Source organism: Cornus florida, unplaced genomic scaffold (genome assembly GCF_030987335.1).
Source record: "Cornus florida cultivar Cherokee Brave unplaced genomic scaffold, ASM3098733v1 CherokeeBrave_3.0.0_Hap2_Chr05, whole genome shotgun sequence".
Lineage (NCBI taxonomy): Eukaryota > Viridiplantae > Streptophyta > Magnoliopsida > Cornales > Cornaceae > Cornus > Cornus florida.
The window spans coordinates 67,339,891-67,359,147 of NW_026775575.1; the positions used below are offsets into that span (position 1 = coordinate 67,339,891).

The 19,257-nt window shown below is 40.0% G+C and overlaps 1 protein-coding gene across 1 annotated transcript; it reads right to left on the minus strand.

The window, feature by feature from the left end:
• Window positions 1-16,061: 16,061 nt before the first annotated feature.
• Window positions 16,062-18,575, minus strand: LOC132306721 (uncharacterized). Its single transcript, XM_059804245.1, has 2 exons — window positions 17,045-18,575; window positions 16,062-16,949 (listed from the first exon to the last, which is right to left on the minus strand). The coding sequence occupies exon 1, from the start codon at window positions 18,236-18,238 to the stop codon at window positions 17,552-17,554; it is 687 nt and encodes a 228-aa protein (XP_059660228.1). The 5' UTR covers window positions 18,239-18,575; the 3' UTR covers window positions 16,062-16,949; window positions 17,045-17,551.
• Between the last annotated feature and the right edge of the window lie 682 nt (window positions 18,576-19,257).

Below are 19,257 nucleotides of genomic sequence, written 5' to 3' on the forward strand. Positions count from 1 at the left end.
CTCATTTTTTTTACGACGAATTTGGGCTTTCCGATGAATTTTTTTTTGTATTTTTATCACCATGGTTAAGCCAATCAATGCGAGACTTTTGGAGCCAAAACATTTCCTCATCCCTCCAAGCAAAACCCAGGTTACACTATAAAGCAAAAAGGGCAGCCCGATCAACTCCCGCCACTTGCTCTTTAAGAAATTTTAATTTAGACTCAAGCTCCGTAATCTTAGACGAGGCATTATTGTTTTTTCCCCTACGCTAATGCTTGAGCGCAAATTTACAATGAGATAATTTGGAAGCAATACCTTGAAGAGGAGGACCCAGAAAAGGATGGTCCTTAGCGGACACCACAGTGGAATGGAAATCAGATTCCTTAACCCAACGGGCATCAAAATGAAAATCACGCCGGGAATAAGAAAGAGAATCATTAAGACAGAGCAAGAGAGCTTGATGATCAGAGCTTTAAATGGTAAGGTGGTGAACCATACAGCGAGGGAAAAGCTGAGACATTGAAAAGAGCAAAGATCCCGATCTAAGTTAGCCAAAATAAGCTTCCCAGAATCGCGGTTATTCCTCTAAGTAAAAGGGAAACCCTTAAACTTCAAATCTTGTAAATGGCAATCTTCTAGAAATAATTTGAATTCCTTAAGCATCCACCCTTGTTTTAACCGACCAACCCACTTTTCATCCCTATGGAGAAGAGCATTGAAATCGCCCATCAAAATCCAATTGAGCCCCAACTGAAATTACAAACTATGTAAATAGCTCCATTGGTGAACTCGTTAATGCTCAGAGCAGGCCCTATAAACCCCGGTAAAAAACCACGGGCTGTTACCCTTCCTACCAATAATCTGACATGTGATCTAAAACTCAGTAAAATCGATAATATTAATTTGCCATTCCTTAGAAAATAAAAGGGCCATCTAGCCAGATTTGCCCACAGAATGAACCACAAACGAGTCATAGTGACCTAATAAAACCCGAACTTTTTCAACACGATCGCTGGCATTTTTTTCTCTGAAAGAAAAATCAATGGCAGAGAATGGAGGTGAACTAACCTCCTTAACTAGGAAATAGTTAGGGGGTTCCCCAAACCCTGACAATTCCATACCAGAACTTTCGTTGAAGGGTTAGGGGCCACGCAAGGCTGGCTACCACCACCAGAATAGAGTGAGGGACAAACATCGTATATGCAGGACCTTTGGAAATGGCTGGAAATTCAGGAAATTTGGGCTTTCTGGACGTGGAAGGTGACCGGTCCTTTACAAGGGTCGCGATACCAAGTCAAGCTTGAAGAGTTGTGTGTGTTTAGGAGGTGGCCAAGTTTTATATTTATAAAAAGCCACTACTACCTTTCTCTATATAAAATATAGATAGGGCGAGTAGGGATTGTCCCAAGGGATTTGATGGTGTATCGAATTGTGAAACTATGGTAATTAGGGTTAGTAGGTCAAGTGATCACACAATTGGTTGGTTGGTTGATTAAGCTAAATTGAATTCAACTAAATAAAATAATATGAGGTAAACAAGAGAGAGAGGTCTTGGGGTGTAAAGATCACCACCAAGCAATACTTTTCTATACTACTAACAAGTGATCAATTGAGGGTAATGGATGTGTTGCAATATGATAAGGGTGTGTGTGCATTAGGTTGATTCAATTGGCAAAGATGACAAATCAAGCAAGTATTGTCTAAACATCATGTGAAGAGCACAATATATCTAAGCAATAGAGCATATATTGTCTAGACAACATGGGGATAGCACAATAGATCAAAACAAGTTATTAATCCTTCATTAAGCTCACAATCCATATGCAACACAATATTAGAGGAATATGCCATTTGGACTCACAAGCATGGAACATCAAACATCAAGAGTAGATTGTCCTCCCATCTAATATTATACTACCACTACACTAAATCTACACTACTAGCATGAAAATAAAGCTATCTAGACTAGGGGAGAGGCACAAACCATCAAGAATAGGCATAAACCATCAAATGAACCAAAATAGCATTCATTAAGCATATCATTTTGATAATCTCTAGATCTATAGCATCAATACACATAGACATGCATCAAAAACACTAAATCTAGAGATAAGCACATGAATATCCTACTCTAGCATACATAGACATATGGGTAGAGTAGAATAGTCAATTGGAAGCATTAAACCATACAAACCATGAAATAATCAAGATTTATATATACATGAATATCAAGATGTATCATACAATACTAATCCCTCAATAATACACAAGATTAGAGTATATAAAGCATGCTTGGGGCTAACTCTAGCCCCAAGAAGATGTCTAGCCACTCATGGTAGTGATGAACCAAACCCTCGAGGGCTAACTCCATGGCTGCTCCTTGTAGATGAAGATCTCCTCCAATGGTTGCTCTAGCTTCCTCCCTTCTTCCTCTCCAAGAATAGCCTCCAAGATGATTTTCAATGTGTGACAAGAGACTCTAGACTCCTCACCAAAAAGTGTATCATATTCCTTATATAGGTAGGTCAAATACACCCTATGATGAGCTGTGGTCGTGCAAGGCATATTCTCCAATGATTGGGTGAAGGACGGAATAAATGAGCTGGACTTTAACTTTTTCTCGCTGGAGGAAGTTCGATCGATCGAACCTTAACTTGGATCGATCGAAGATGGGTTCGATCGATCAAACTGCATCTTGGATCGATCGAAGTGGTCTGACTCCTCCGGATAAGGACAAGGCTGAGATATTTCGAAGATATTTATGGGGAAAAGGACAAAAGTGGTTGGTAGGAGTACAGCTGTAGATAAGATCAATCATTTGAATATGACAAAATAGGGTTCGATCGATCGAAGGTGATGTTGGATCGATCGAACTTGGAATTTCAGCAAAGGCCAAGGTTAGATCTATCGAGAAGTACTGTGATCGATCATAGATGTTCGATCGATCGAACTCTAAGTTGGATCGATCGAACTTTTCAGCTGCACAACTTTGATTCCTTTTTGCTCCTTTCTTTCTCCACTTTGCTCCCTCTTTTGGTTTATCTTAGGATTGCTTCAATTAAGCTCTTATTTGGCTGAGTTAGCTCAATTTTGGGATTAGTGCCTGAAAATATAAATAACATGTAATAAGTCTAAAACGGCAAAGTAAGATAGATAAAGGTACTAGAATGCTTAAGCTTAATGGGTTTAAATGCGCACTTTTCAGTGCTCATCACACCCCCAAACTTAAATATTGCTAGTCCCTAGCAATGAACTAAGAAGTAAAGGAATGAAATGAACAACTAAACAAGTATAAACTGGAAAGCAAGTAAAATGATAGCGCCACTTTCTTAGGGAACACGATTGTATTTAGCATATGCAACAAGCCTTTTAAATCCCTAGGTTACCCTTAGTGGACGAGTAAAGTCTCGTGAGGGTTTCCAGAAATGGTACCCACAAACATTAAGCTCATTTTTTCAAAAGAGGCACCAATATTGCAAACAAGCATTGGGAGAAAACTACCTCAAGTATGCAATTTTTCAACCGGTTCTAAGCAATCTCCCAAAATTTTAATATCAAGCAAGCAAGCATGGTCCTCCACACATCAAGAAAATGATCATGAAAATCAAAACAAGTCTAGAATCCATGTGAGAGGTCCGGCATCAAGTGTGTTGCTATCTTAGCTAACTAGAGAACTAATCACATCCTTACCCTCAAACTAGCACACAAATCTAGTACCGATCATCAAGATAAGAGAGTGGACCTTTTATTAAAGCTTTATTGTTCTAGGTGCGCTTATTCTTTTCACTCTATTTTTTTTTTTATTTTTTATTGAGGATCAAAGATGGAAGTATTGTGCAATGTGTTGATCTCTTAAGCTTTCTAGAAGATTCATGTAGCGAGCTTTAGGTCAATGACTCCCAAACCAGATGGCTTTAGGGCATTAGGTGTTAAGACACCCCTACGGACTTACCAACTCAAATCAACTAGGCTACAAATCAAGACAACAACCATCTAATCATTTCCCACTTCTCACCTTTTGGGAGAAGTCCTTACTTTTTATTGCTTTTTGCAACTTCTTCTTTTTTTTTTTTTTTTTTTTTCAATTCAATTATTAAACTAGAGTTTGGGCCTTCCACCTTTCGGCGCGAGAAGTTCACTGCTTAATGAGGCAAGAATCCCGACTACTCAATGAAAAGGGGTTGTTATCCACCTTTATCAAGAATGAAAGCTTTCAATGCACTACTAGCCCAATTGGGATATAACCAATTCAATAATCAACAAAGCATGTACCCCACAATTGAATGCTAGCGTGCGCCGGTGCTAGTGTAGAATCCTAGAATGAATCTCAAAACAATCACAAAATCAGGATGATGTGGACTATAAATGCAAGCAAGATATCAATCTTTTGAAAAATTTACTCCTAAATGGCATCCTTAAGGCATACAAGGAGTATTGGACTCTCAAGTCAAGCAATTTTTAAATTTTAAGCAATATAGTCCTCAAAAGATCAAAATCATAGCTAGAAATGGACCAAGTATAGAAATATCCCTCAAATACACAAGACATGCTCAAAATTTGAATTTTAAAGTAACACTTACACCAATACCCCCAAACTTAAACTGCACATTGTCCTCAATGTGTGAAGAGAACAAAGGAAAGAGTATACCAGTGCTTTAGACATGAATGATCGGGATAGAAGTATCCAAAGTGGGTGGCATGGCCCCCCCAAACTTGGGATAAACTGTGGTCCTGAAAAGTTTGCACTCGGATAAACTCATTAGATAACAAGATAGGATAATCAGTGCACAATGGACATGCAAGTGTAAGATGGGATAAATAGAGAATAGAGAGAGAGGTGTAAGAGTGGTCCTGAAAAATTAGGTAGCACTCTCTCACTGAAGTCACTGTGGTGTACCTGATGGAGTCAAACATACAAATATGAGATACTAAGAGACATCCATAATCAAAAAGCAATATATAGAGAATATAAAGTGCAGGTACATCAATAAAATAATAAAGCCGACAGACCGGCCGCAAAGTATAATACAGTAACAAAATAAAAGAAATGAAAGCATAAAATAACTGGAAGTGGAGTCTCAGGAGGCCTGATCGTGAAGATCTGCAGTGGCTGGAGGTGCAGGTGCGGGTGCAGGTACAGGGAGTCAGCTGGAGAGATCGGCAAAGCAAGCCATGACATCCGCCCTGAAAGAGGTGAACTCAGCTCGGTGGGCAGTGATGTCGGCTCGCATGGCTGCTACGTCCTCCTCTAGTGTCTGCAAGCGTGCTCCGAATCCGGGAGTGGGAACTGGAGACTCAGGCAGAGATGCCTCTGAAGAAGACTCCCGAACTCGCTCCTGAGCAGCGGCTCGATCACTGGTATCATCGGCATCAGCATCATCTGCAGCATCGGCATACTCCTCAGCAGGTCGCTCCAGGTCAATGTCCATGCGATCGGTAGCCGGACCGACTGGTACGTCGTCCGCTGCTATATCTGCTGCTGCTGGAGGTGCCGGCTGTGCCTGGGCTGCCTCCTCCTCCTCTAGGTCAGCTGCTGCCTCTACAGCTGGCTCCTGAAGACTCCGAATAAGAGCATTGTAGCTCTTATTCCAGTCGCTCCTCCTATAGAAGCTGGACCGTGCAAGGGGCTCCTCATCTGGGGGCACTCTGTAGCGCTGGTCAAGAAGGATCTGCGTGATGAGGTGTCCGAAAGGCAGGACCTTGGACCGCTTAGGGTCCTTCCTGGAAATGAAAGAATCATACAGTAACCTCATCACGCTCCAGATGAGGACTGGGATAGATACCCAGCAGCCCGTGTAAAAAGCGTAAAGAGCTGTCAAGTAGTCATGACGCCTCTAGATCTTGTGGCCCGCCATGTAAATGTTCTGGAAAAGAATTGTGTCAATGAACCAGAGGTCGTCAGGCAAGAAGGTCCTGGTGGCGAATGTCTGACCACCGGCATGATGGCCTCTCAAGGAGACAGCCATGTCAGAAAATGAAGGCCTATGCAGCCTCGGGTATGTCTCTGCAAGCTCAGGTGGACACCGGTGTGGGCACCGGCAAGCACGGGCCAGAGTGTCAACTGTGATGACAATCTCGTGGCTGTCCAATGTAGTGATCATCTCTGCGGTAGATCGTGGGGAGGGCCGGAGATGCTGAAAGAATAGCCGCACCAGTCGCGGGTATACAAGGCCGGTGACTGGGGCAAAGATGGCTGAGAGGCCCCGCTGCATGATATCCTGATAGCTAGACCGGGTCAGGATAGACTCGGAGAAGTACGCAGTATCGAAGTACGACTCCTGAGCCACGGTCATAGCTGCATATCTCGGCAGCAACTGGTCACGGCACTGAGCCGGTAGAGGTGGCTGCGGTGATGGCATGGCGACTGTATCTGCCTGATGGCGCACAGGAGAAGGTGATGGTGTGAAGGCTGGAGGAGCCTGGGATGTAGATGGCATGTGGTCAGCTCCCTCCTCAGCCTCGTGGGATGGGGACTGAGGGGGAGTAGCCTGTGTGGGCTCCGCCTGAGCATGAGATGGCTCTGCAACCATCTCTATCCTGGGCCGTATATGTCTGCGGGGTCGCTGTGGCCCCGAAGATCTCCTAGCTGTACTCTTGTACCGCGGAGGCATGATCTGCAAAAAGACAAGAAAATTTCAATATAAGTCAGTGCCAGATATAAGAATTTAAGTGCATAATAGAAACATGTATATCAAATAAGATAGACAAAATACGGATGACATGAATCTATGATGATGATGATATGTGAATCATGCTAAGCAATGTAGGTATGAAAAGCATCCAATGTGGAATATCACAGGCATTGTGCATATAAAGATAGCATGAAGACGACACAAGATGAATGGAGTGTGTATGTATGATCTGTGAAAGTTCGATCGATCGAAGATGGAGTTCGATCGATCACAGAAATTTTTGATCGATCGAAGTGAAAAATGTTCAAAAGTTGGATCGATCGAAGTGAATTGGATCAATCCAACACTTGGATCGATCGAAGCATGAAAGTGCACAAGATTGGATCGATTGAAGATAGTGAAATGAAGTTCACTACTTCGATCGATCGAAGAACAAGTTCGATCGATCGAACTGTGCGAATGCCGAATTTGAAAAGTCACAGATCTGTGAGATCTAGAGCACGGGGCCCACACAAATGTGTTTGTGGGCCCATCTACATACCAAACATCCCATCCTCAACACCCCAACACTCCCCAAATGCTAAATCAAATAAAAAATCCCCAATTTGGTTCGGCCGAATGCATGTGTGAATATGTATACCATAATCATGAAATTGATGCTTCAAAATGGATGATTGATACACATACAACATAAATCAATATAGAAAATCATGAATTATGCATTGATTAAACTTTTAAATCAAGAAATGGCTCGCGATTTACCTCAAAACCGAGAGGAATGAGATGAGAGAGTGGGTGCGAAGCCGCGGTGAAAATAAGGCTCTACCTTGCCGGAATTGGCTCGCCGGAGATGGGGAAGATGATTGGAATGGAGGTTGGCCGGATTGAGATGAGATTGAGAGAAGAGGGAGACTAGGGTTTGGTTTCCTTTTGAAGTTGGATCGATCCAAAGTGATCGATCCAACTCGGTTATATTTTTAAAAACACGATATGCAGAGTTCGATCGATCGAAGATGGAGTTCGATCGATCGAACTTAGGTCTCCACTCTTAATGGCATTTTTTTTTTTTTTTTTGAAATAAAGTTTGAAAAATCAAAGGAAATTAAATCAATGAGATGCAAATTTCGATCGATCGAAGAAAGATTTCGATCGATCGAAGAGGATAAAGAATGTACAAGTTTAAGGGTTCAAGAGTTGATATGTGCTAGAACGTTGGATCGATCGAACATGAAAAATTTTGAAAAGTCCCGAGAGCATGCATTTTGGAATTTGGATGCAGGTCCAAAATTTTTCTAAGTGTTGGGACTCATGATCGATCGAACCACATGTTGGATCGATCGAAAGGTAGTTCGATCGATCGAAATGGTTTACGATCGATCGAACTTTTGAGAATTTGGAGATCCCGAGAGCATGCATTTTGGAATTTGGATGCAGGTCCAAATTTTTTCTAAGTGTTGGGTGCAAAATGAGAGCTGGATCGATCGAGTCCATAGTTGGATCGATCGAACCAAAGTTTGATCGATCGAACCAAGACTTGGATCGATCGAAATTATGTCTAAATGCTCAAAATGACTTGAATGCTTATGCAATCCCTTACTCAGTTCCTTCCAATGTATATGAACCACAAAAACAGTATCTAGACTTCGCAAGAATCAAAATGCAAGATAGAAATGAGGGAGGAATAGGGTTCTGACATCCTACGAATTTTGGTGCTAGTCTTTAACGTCTCTAGCAAGACCTTGGGCTCTTTTAGCCCGGATCAAAGATCTTGCAATGCATCCCCTCCTTTTTGGGATGAGAGATGTTTCGAGTCACTCCCAACAAATGGTTCTTAGAAGAACCTGTTGGGGTAAACTCAAAAGACGTCTTAAGTTCTTTGTCAAAACCTTCCTTGGGCTTCCACGCCCTTTCACAACAAGAGTTCGAAATCACTTTTCTGGCATGCAATGCTGAAGATGAAGATAAAGGCTTTGAAACATTGTTCATGCACAAAAGCTCATTTCTTTCACAAGCAAGATCATGATATTCCACTACCACATTAACCTCTTCATCATATTTGTCAAATGGATTGGGTGTGGGGTTAAAGATGTTCAACTTCACTCTCATGTGCCCAAAAGAAATCTTCATTATCCCCGTCCTACAATTTATGTTGGCATTTGAGGTTGCCAAGAAAGGACGGCCAAGGATAACCGGAATTTAGTTCTTTGGATTGGGCACCGGTTCCGTGTCAATGACGACAAAGTCAACCGGGAAGAAGAACTTATCAATCTTAATCAACACATCCTCAATTATCCCCCTAGGCTTCTTAATGGATCGGTCGGCAAGTTGTAAAACCAACGACGTCGGTTTCAATTCACTTAAGCCCAATTTGACATAAACCGAATAGGGAAGAAGGTTAACACTAGCCCCTAAGTCAAGAAGTGCCCAGTTGATGACATGTTCACCAATGACACAAAATGTTGTAGGTGCACCGAGGTCCTTAAACTTTGGCAAAGTGTTGTGTTGTAGAATGGAACTCACTTGTTCGGTTAAGACCACCTTTTTTGATGTTTGGCTCTTGTTCTTCCGCTTTTGGGTGCATAAGTCTTTTAAGAATTTGGCATAAGCCGGAATTTGCTTAATTGCATCCAAAAGTGGAAAATTAACTGTGACTTGCCTAAACATATCCATTATCTCATTGTTCTTGGTCTTTTGCCTTTCTTTTGAAATGGACCCTTTCAAGGCGTCCGGAAATGGAGCTTTTTCAAAAACTCTTTCAGCATTTTCTTTCAAAGAATTTTCAGCATTGGACTTGTTCGATTCATTGGATTTCAAATCACTTTTCAAAGAAGAATCATGAATAACATTTTTCAAAGAACTTTTCTCAAACACATTTTTCAACACTGTTTTCAATGAATCTCTTTGGAAATCATCTTTCAACTCACAATTTGAGGGCTTCTCATTCTCAAGATCATGCACATGCAATGAAGGAGGAATAGTGTGTGGAACGGGACGGGTGACAACTTGAGGTTGTACCGGTTCACTCTCTTCATTAGGCATTCTAACTTGATTGTCTACTACCCTACCATTTCTCAAGGTTGTTACCGCATTGACATGCTCAACATTATGCCCTTCTGTAATACCCCTAATTTTCAAAAGGATAGTCTCGGTATTTTGTTTAATTGTTTTCTGTTCATTAATTGGTTTTTATTCATTAATTGTTTTGAATTATGTTTTCATATGTTTTAATTGGTTTTTATTTATTTGGTTTCCTTGCCTTATTTGTGTTCTTTGAAATAATTGGTTGGTTTATTTGTTTTCTTTGGGTTTAATTAATTTATTTGATTTATTTACATTAATTATGTGTTTAATTGAAATGGTGTTATATTTAATTCTTTATTGTAAATTTAATTTGGTAAGTGTCTTGATTTAATAAGTAGGGTTTTACAATCAGTTTGTAAGCCCTCGTAGGTTTCTCAGTATGTTGGATGGGCCGGTTAGGTTTTCAGTTGGGGCTTAGGGTTTAGTAAAATCCTATAAATATATGTTAGATGTTTGGTTAGGGTTTGAGAAACATAACAAAACCTATACGACTATGGAGACAAAGGAAGAACAGAGAGGGTTCACGTTGGTTTTCATCGGAACTTTAGAGACGGAGTAGAGATTTTTGGACAAAGATCTCAAAGGCAAGTTCTAACCTTACTCTCTCCCTTATACTCGTGTTCTTTGCATACTCAATGGTTCCAGGATGAACTACATGTTTAAAAATAAAAACGCTATCTGTTTCATGTTTAGAGTGTAACTGAAACTGAAATTGTTTTAAAATTGTAAACTGTTTAAACTTTGAACTTTCTTGTTTAATTCTTGGTTTAATCCATATTAGTAGCATAATAAGGACTGAATTAAGGGTTGGAATCTTCTGGGATTAAGTTAAACTCTCTGAAAACCTATACTGTGAAGTATCGGAGGCATAAACGGCGACCGGAGAGGAGAACACGAAGAAGAGGAGGGAGAGAGCCGGCTCCTATTGGATTGGAGCCGGCTCTCCTTGGACTGGAGGCGGCTCCAATGGTCTAGGAGCCGGCTCCAGGGCCATTGGAGGCGGCTCCAATATTCTGGAGCCGGCTCCAGGTTGTTTATTCGTGGGTTTTTGATTCTGTTGGTTGTTTTTCCAATTTTTCAGTGATTAGGCTTCCTAGTGATTGTTTTAATATGTTTTAGTGGAGAATGAATACTGTAATGGATGGTTTAGGAGTGGTCTAGGGTAAACATAAATATGCAAAGACCAGATTAACATAGAATTGGACACAAAACATTAATCATTAGGATTACATGGAGTTAATTATGAATGTCTTGTAGACTGTGTGGATTTGGAGTTTCTAATTTCTTAATTATATTAGAAATTTTCTGTGAGAGCTTGTCCACTCGAATTATATGTTCATGGAAATAGAAATTATGCTAAAAATTTATATTTCACTGAAAATTAGTTGATGATTAAATTTAACGGTTAGTGCGGCAAGTTGTTGGACAGGAAACTATAAGTATAATAGATTACTTATATTTATTTTGCATGCTATAGATTTGAGTGGGAAAATATCTATTTAGGCTCTGTTAATTCTATGGAAACTGGGAATAGGTCATAATTACAAATAAAGCCCTGTGTGATCAAATTATGGATTCTGAATTGGCTTACTTAAGCATGTTTGTTAATCTGTTCTAACATGTTTAGTTTGGAACTGTTGGTATTGACATTTATATGGTCATTATTTTATCAACTGTGAATGTAAGGAAGCATGTTGATTATCTATTTCAATATGCATAGTAAGGAGTAGTTGACATTGATATTTATATTTTCAATGTGAATCAATTATTGGTATTTTTAAGAATGGTTGCTAATGCATTCTATTATGTTTAGTATGGAATTGTTAATATTGTTGTTATTATTATCGATGCTTTATCAACTATTGGACGGATTGGATTGTATGTACCGGTATGGAACGGGGACATACTAGGTTTGGATTAGCTCAAATTGCTAAGTCCTACCTATTTTGGAGTAAGGGCACGGGTTATAAAATACAATCCTCCTTATATATATAAGTCGGTACGGTTGAATACGCCGAGTGACTTACTGGATTTCTTGTGGATGGATAGAAACGGAGTTTAGATATATTTTTATGTTACCGTGTCATGAGCTTGAGTCTCAGTGTCGACGGTTAGGGTGCGTATATGCAGTTGGATGTGTAGCTGACTGTGAAGGTTGAGGTATACCCTGTTTAGGTTTAGGTACTCATACCCACTCAGGTGCGTATTGTGTGATGCCTTCTATCTAGGTTGAGACCCCCTTCATGGCCTAGCGAGAGTCCAGTAGTGTGGATATATTTATGTACGGATTATTAGTTATTGTTGAACTATTTAGTATGTACATGCGTATCGAGTCTCTGCTTGGATTGTAGTAGGATAGAACTTGTTCGTGGGCCTGACCCACTCCTATTTTTCAGGTGTACGTCAGTTCCAGGCTTGAGCTTGTTCGTGCTGTGCAGAGACGATCTTCCATTCTACCGACGATGTAGGATTTCTTTCCAGATCTTGGATTTGGGTTTTATCTTTCATTTTACTTTCATTTAGTGTGAGATTTTTATTAGGAGTCCACTAGAGATGGATTCCCGAGTTGTTCAAATTATGGATATTTGGTTTATCAAATTTAAGTATTTAATTATTTAAGGATTATCTTTTAGTTTCTTTTCAGCTTTAAACTTTCATTTCTTAATTCATTTTGTATTCCGTGTTCGTTATAAAATATTAATTGTTTGATATTCCCTCGGGTTTGGGCCTGGGCCTGATCAACCCGTGTCTCGGATCCGAGGGGTATCACAGTTGGTATCAGAGCACTGCAGGTTCAAGTGTCTCTAGGATGTTTTCATATTAAGTCTTCCGCGTAGCGTTCTCTTGAATAGAGCTTAAGTTAGGATTCATTGTATTCCTTATGGTTCGTATAGAAATGGTACTGATGTCTGTCTTTTTGTGTTAACAGATGGTTAACGCTAGAAATGGACAGAACATGCAAGGAACTAGGAAGGAAAGGAGAGCGGCACGTAGGCAACAATATCTCCTACAGCGTCAGCAAATGGAGGAAGAGCAACAACAGCTTGGGTTTCGAGATGACATGGATCAGTTTCGGGAGGAACAGGAGAATGTCCAACAGACTCTGGACCAGGTCAGAGATCCAGAGATTCCTCCTCACCTCAATGACCTCGTTGCTCGGGCTATAGAGGCTGGGGTAACAGCTGCACTCCGGAACCAATCACAGGTTCAGCAGGCACCTGTACCAGCACCAGTGGTTCAGACGGATTCTTGGGGAAAGGGAGGATTTGGTTTCTACAACACATTGTTGTTTGATTGGGGCATTCACGTGCATCTTTTCCTTTTCTCTAGCATTAAGTGTTTCAGCTATTTGCCCTACTTGGGTTTCTAGCTTGGCAATTGACTGAGAATGAGAATGCAACAATTGAGTATTTGCTTCTAGAGTGCCCAAAGCATTTAAAACCTTTTCCTCAAAAGCAGAACCTCTAGAATTTCCTTGAGAATATAATTGGTTAGGAAAATGAGAATTAGCAAATTGATTTCCTTGTGAGTTATATGGTCTTAAACCTTGGGATCCTTGGTTTTGAAGTGGAGGTGGAATGTATTTCCCTTGAAAACCGCCTTGGGAAGAGTTTGAGCCCTCCCCTTGGTTTTTCCAAGAAAAATTAGGATGATTCCTCCAACCGGGATTGTAATGATTACCATAAGGATTGTTCCCTTGGTGCACAAATGTTACATTAACTTGCTCAATGGGTTCATTTTGAATTTGTCCATGAGGACAATTAGAAGTAGAATGAAGAACACTAGAACAAGTCATACATGATTCATTTTGAGCTCTAGGAGAATGATTAGGAAAGGAAGACACTTGATTCGCCGAGTTTTGATTGATCAATTGATCAAATTTTTGAGATAAAGACTTCATCTCGGCGGTTATATCATTTGAGTGGTCAACTTGATGTAAGCCAACACTCTTCCTACCTTGAGAATTTCTACCATTCCTAGATGACAATGTTCTATGCAAAGAGTTTTCACTCATGCTCTCATAAAGACGCCACACGTCTTCCTCTTGCCGGTCTATATAAGAACCTCCCATTGAAGCATCAACCATGCCTTTATAATTGTCCGATAAGCTTTCAAAGAAGAATTGGACCAATTGCCATTTAGGCATGTCATGGTGAGGACACTTCCTAAGCAATTCATTGAAGCGTTCCCATGCCTCGTGGAAAGTTTCTCCCTCCCCATGTGTGAATTCCCTAATGGCGGTTCTCATAGCATTGGTCTTTGAAACTGGATAGTACTTTTTCAAAAATTCTTATTGCATTTCTGCCCAAGAAGTTATAGAAAAAGGCCTAAGGTTGTTGAACCAATACTTCGCCTTATCTTTAAGGCTGAATGGAAAAAGTTTCAGCCTTAAAACTTCTTCCGGCATGTCCGTGTATCGAACAGTAGAACAAACTTCAAGAAACTCATCCAAATGCTTGTAAGGTTCTTCACTAGGAAGTCCATGAAAGTTAGGTAGCATTTGGATAGTTTGTGCTTTAATCTCATAATGGTGTGTTCTAAATGGTGGCAATTGAATGCATGTGGGTGCATTATACTCATTAGGCACATAGTGATCTCTCAATGCGAGTGGTGGATTAGCAACTTGAGGTGCAACATGGACACCTTGGTTATATTGAGCTTGATTAATGATGGGGGGTTGTGGTGCATACATTGGCCTTGGAATTCCCATTGGAATTTGGCCTTGTTGTTAAGGAGGTTGATGAATGTATGGCCTAGGCATGCCTAATGGAACTTGCATATTATCATTTTGCACATTAGGGTGAAGGATGCCTTGTTGGTCTATGTGACCAAGGTCTTCAACATGATCATCATTGAGAGCATCCATTGGTAGATTGGTTCTATGTGAACTTCCTCTTCCCCTTGGATTCCTAATAGTGGATTCTAAATGCAAATCAAGAGGGACAAGAGTAGGTCTCAATGAACGACGACCATGCATGCACAATGCAACACGAATAAACAACTTTCTCAACAATGCAATTAAACTTTACAACCACAATTTTCAAATGCAATGTATGTCAAATAAATGCCTCCACGTGGGCCCCCGATTTAACTAAGGAGGTTGAGTAAGAAGGTCTCACAATAGTCCTTTAGCACTTCAACTCCAAATTTAAAAGCTTAGCTTAGCAAAAAAAATTTTTTTAGCAACTCTTCATTTTAAGCATTTTTCCTTTGCTTTGCTTTGCTCCTTAGCTTGGAAGTTCTTTGCTAGCTCCTTGCTCAATGCACCTTGTTAATGAAGAACAAACTTAATAAGTAATAAAAAATAGAAAATAAAAAGAAAGTAAAGACACGATCAAAAGAGTACTAATCCTAATTGAATTTCACAATTCGACGTTGCCAATTTAAAATCCCCGGCAACGGCGCCAAAAACTGACCGGTCCTTTACAAGGGTCGCGATACCAAGTCAAGCTTGAAGAGTTGTGTATGTTTAGGAGGTGGTCAAGTTTTATATTTATAAAAAGCCACTACTACCTTTCTCTATATAAAATATAGATAGGGCGAGTAGGGATCGTCCCAAGGGATTTGATGGTGTATCGAATTGTGAAACTATGGTAATTAGGGTTAGTAGGTCAAGTGATCACATAATTGGTTGGTTGGTTGATTAAGCTAAATTGAATTCAACTAAATAAAATAATATGAGGTAAACAAGAGAGAGAGGTCTTGGGGTGTAGAGATCACCACCAAGCAATACTTTTCTATACTACTAACAAGTGATCAATTGAGGGTAATGGATGTGTTACAATATGATAAGGGTGTGTGTGCATTAGGTTGATTCAATTAGCAAGGATGACAAATCAAGCAAGTATTGTCTAAACATCATGTGAAGAGCACAATATATCTAAGCAATAGAGCATATATTGTCTAGACAACATGGGGATAGCACAATAGATCAAAATAAGTCATTAATCCTTCATTAAGCTCACAATCCATATGCAACACAATATTAGAGGAATATGCCATTTGGACTCACAAGCATGGAACATCAAACATCAAGAGTAGATTGTCCTCCCATCTAATATTATACTACCACTATACTAAATCTACACTACTAGCATGAAAATAAAGCTATCTAGACTAGGGGAGAGGCACAAACCATCAAGAATAGGCATAAACCATCAAATGAACCAAAATAGCATTCATTAAGCATATCATCTTGATAATCTCTAGATCTATAGCATCAATACACATAGACATGCATCAAAAACACTAAATCTAGAGATAAGCACATGAATATCCTACTCTAGCATACATAGACATATGGGTAGAATAGAATAGTCAATTGGAAGCATTAAACCATACAAACCATGAAATAATCAAGATTTATATATACATGAATATCAAGATGTATCATACAACACTAATCCCTCAATAATACACAAGATTAGAGTATAGAAAGCATGCTTGGGGCTAACTTTAGCCCCAAGAAGATGTCTAGCCACTCAAGGTAGTGATGATCTAACCCTCAAGAGCTAACTCCATGGCTGCTCCTTGTAGATGAAGATCTCCTCCAATGGTTGCTCTATCTTCCTCCCTTCTTCCTCTCCAAGAATAGCCTCCAAGATGATTTTCAATGTGTGACAAGAGACTCTAGATTCCTCACCAAAAAGTGTATCATATTCCTTATATAGGTAGGTCAAATACACCCTATGATGAGCTGTGGTCGTGCAAGGCATATTCTCCAATGATTGGGTGAAGGATGGAATAAATGAGCTGGACTTTAACTTTTTCTCGCTGGAGGAAGTTCGATCGATCGAACCTTAACTTGGATCGATCGAAGATGGGTTCGATCGATCGAACTGCATCTTGGATCGATCGAAGTGGTCTGACTCCTCCGGATAAGGACAAGGCTGAGATATTTCGAAGATATTTTTGGGGAAAAGGACAAAAGTGGTTGGTAGGCGTACAGCTGTGGATAAGATCAATCATTTGAATAGGACAAAATAGGGTTCGATCGATCGAAGGTGATGTTGGATCGATCGAACTTGGAATTTCAGCAAAGGCCAATGTTGGATCTATCGAGAAGTACTGTGATCGATCATAGATGTTCGATCGATCGAACTCTAAGTTGGATCGATCGAACTTTTCAGCTGCACAACTTTGATTCCTTTTTGCTCATTTCTTTCTCCACTTTGCTCCCTCCTTTGGCTTATCTCAGGATTGCTTCAATTAAGCTCTTATTTGGCTGAGTTAGCTCAATTTTGGGATTAGTGCCTGAAAATATAAATAACATGTAATAAGTCTAAAACGGCAAAGTAAGATAGATAAAGGTACTAGAATGCTTAAGCTTAACGGGTTTAAATGCGCACTTTTCAGTGCTCATCAGAAGGAGATAAGACTGAGGTATCCTTAGATCGCCACTTGAGAGTCATATCAGTATCCAGTATACGAACCACCCCTTCGTCCTAGCCTTCCGCTTCCAAGACCGGTGAGAAGAAGGGATAAATGCCACCGAAGGGAGGGGAGAAAGAACAGAAGATCTGGGCACCACTAAAGAGAACGCCATTGGACAGAGATCCTCTTTGGGGTGCTTCGTTGAAAAACCAAGCATTTCATTGTTGAAAGCAGGAACTGTAGTGGAAAAAGAACGTGAAACGACTGGCGGATTTAAGGAATCCGACTGGGCCAAACCAATAGCATCCAAATTCGGGTCCAAAGAAACTGGGCTTTTCCAGATAGCCTTTAAGATAGACAAAGCATGAGAAGGACAAGGCCCAAGTCCAAGCTTGTGGGCCATCGGCCTCAGAAGGTAAATAAGCCCTTGTTTGATCCAAAGGAAATGATAAGGGGTAATCGGCATGGAATCCACCAGCCCCCTATAAAGAACTGACACGTGTAGGATAAGAGAAGGGGACAACAGTGGACGTTGAACCCTGAACCTGATTGATAGTGGCACCAAAATTAAGAGATGATGAAGAGTCACCGGTACCACTACAGGCCGTTCCAAAATAACCGCCGAGAATCTGAACAAGAGGGCGAACCAACGGAGCATCCCAAGACTTCGATGAACTATTGGATGCCGAACCTTTAGGACCTTTCCTCAATCGACCCGTAGTACCGGAAGCCTTCAACCACGAACCAAATTGGCGATCATCAATTAGATTAGCTAACGGCGATGGGCAAGAGCGTAAATTATGGCCAACCCGACCACAATTAAAACACAGGAAAGGAAGACGCTCATACCAGAATTTCGTCCAGTGGCTCTGGCCACCATGAACAAATTTAACCCTTCGCCGGAATGGCTTGGAAAGATCAATACCAACTCTGAGCCGAAGATACCTCCCCCCATTAAGACCCAGATCACAGACTTCAACCATCTCACAAAGGGGGAAAGAAGAGGCAAGATCGCTAGCAAACTCCGCCGTAGTAAGATGCACTGGAACATTCGTAACATGAACCCAAAAAGGAGCAAGCACAAAAGATTCCTTACAAAATTCAAATTCCAGAGACCACGGTTGGACGGAGATGAGATCCCCATCGAAACACCATAGCCGATTGCGCATAATTCGATCTCTAACCTCCTCAGTAGGAAGAATAAAATGGAACTTGCCCAAAAGCAAGAAAATCAAACAACCAAGACTGCTGGAGAAGCCAAAAGCCCCGTTATAGAAACCCACTCAATCACCGAAACGGAGATATTGCAGGAGAAAACCCTCTAGCGCAGCCAAGGGTAGTACACTAAGGTTCCCACCACAAGTATATGCATAATTCAAATGAGGATATGCCACTTTTTAATGTTTCGAAGTGAATGACAATATTGTACAAACAATCAATAATTTAATAAAAATATTTTTTTTATCTACTTTTGATGATGATAGAGTTTGAAAATAGTCTAGAATGTCTAAGATCTTTTACGGAAAGAATTTTTCTGTATCACGTGTCTAAATGACCCCATGTTTTAAGAAGAAATGGTTAAATAATTATTTAGGTTACATAATTCATTAGATTTTTTTATATTTTATACTAACTCATAGTAAAATATCTTCTTAAACGTAGGGAAAAATATCCTTTAAGACAGAACTTTTTAGAATATGTAAAATTTTCATAGTAAAATATTCTCTTAATCGGAAGTAGGGAAAAAAAATTACCCACTGAGAATTTTTTTAGAACATGTAAAATTATTATTTAATTTGTAGAAAATTGTAAGCTTTCCCAACAGAAAAAGATGTACTAATGATTTTATAAGAATGCAAAATGCATGAGAAATCATTGTATATGAAGGCATAATACACATGTACAACTCAACCGAATGAAAATTTCACAGTCTTTAAAAGTTTATTTTCTTTAAGTTTAATCGGCTCACAGAAAAAGAAAATAATAATAAGCAAAAAAGACCCTTCTATATTCAAAATATATAAGAAACAACTTCTTGTTTTAAGAAGTGTATAAATATCCCTGTATTTTGAAAGTTTGTTGATAATCACCCAAAAGAAAGTAACTACCATTCTTCTCCTAATTAAAGAAGTTCAGTACAATCTTAGTGTATTATCTTGGGTGCGCCGAGTGCACCATGCACTGGGCT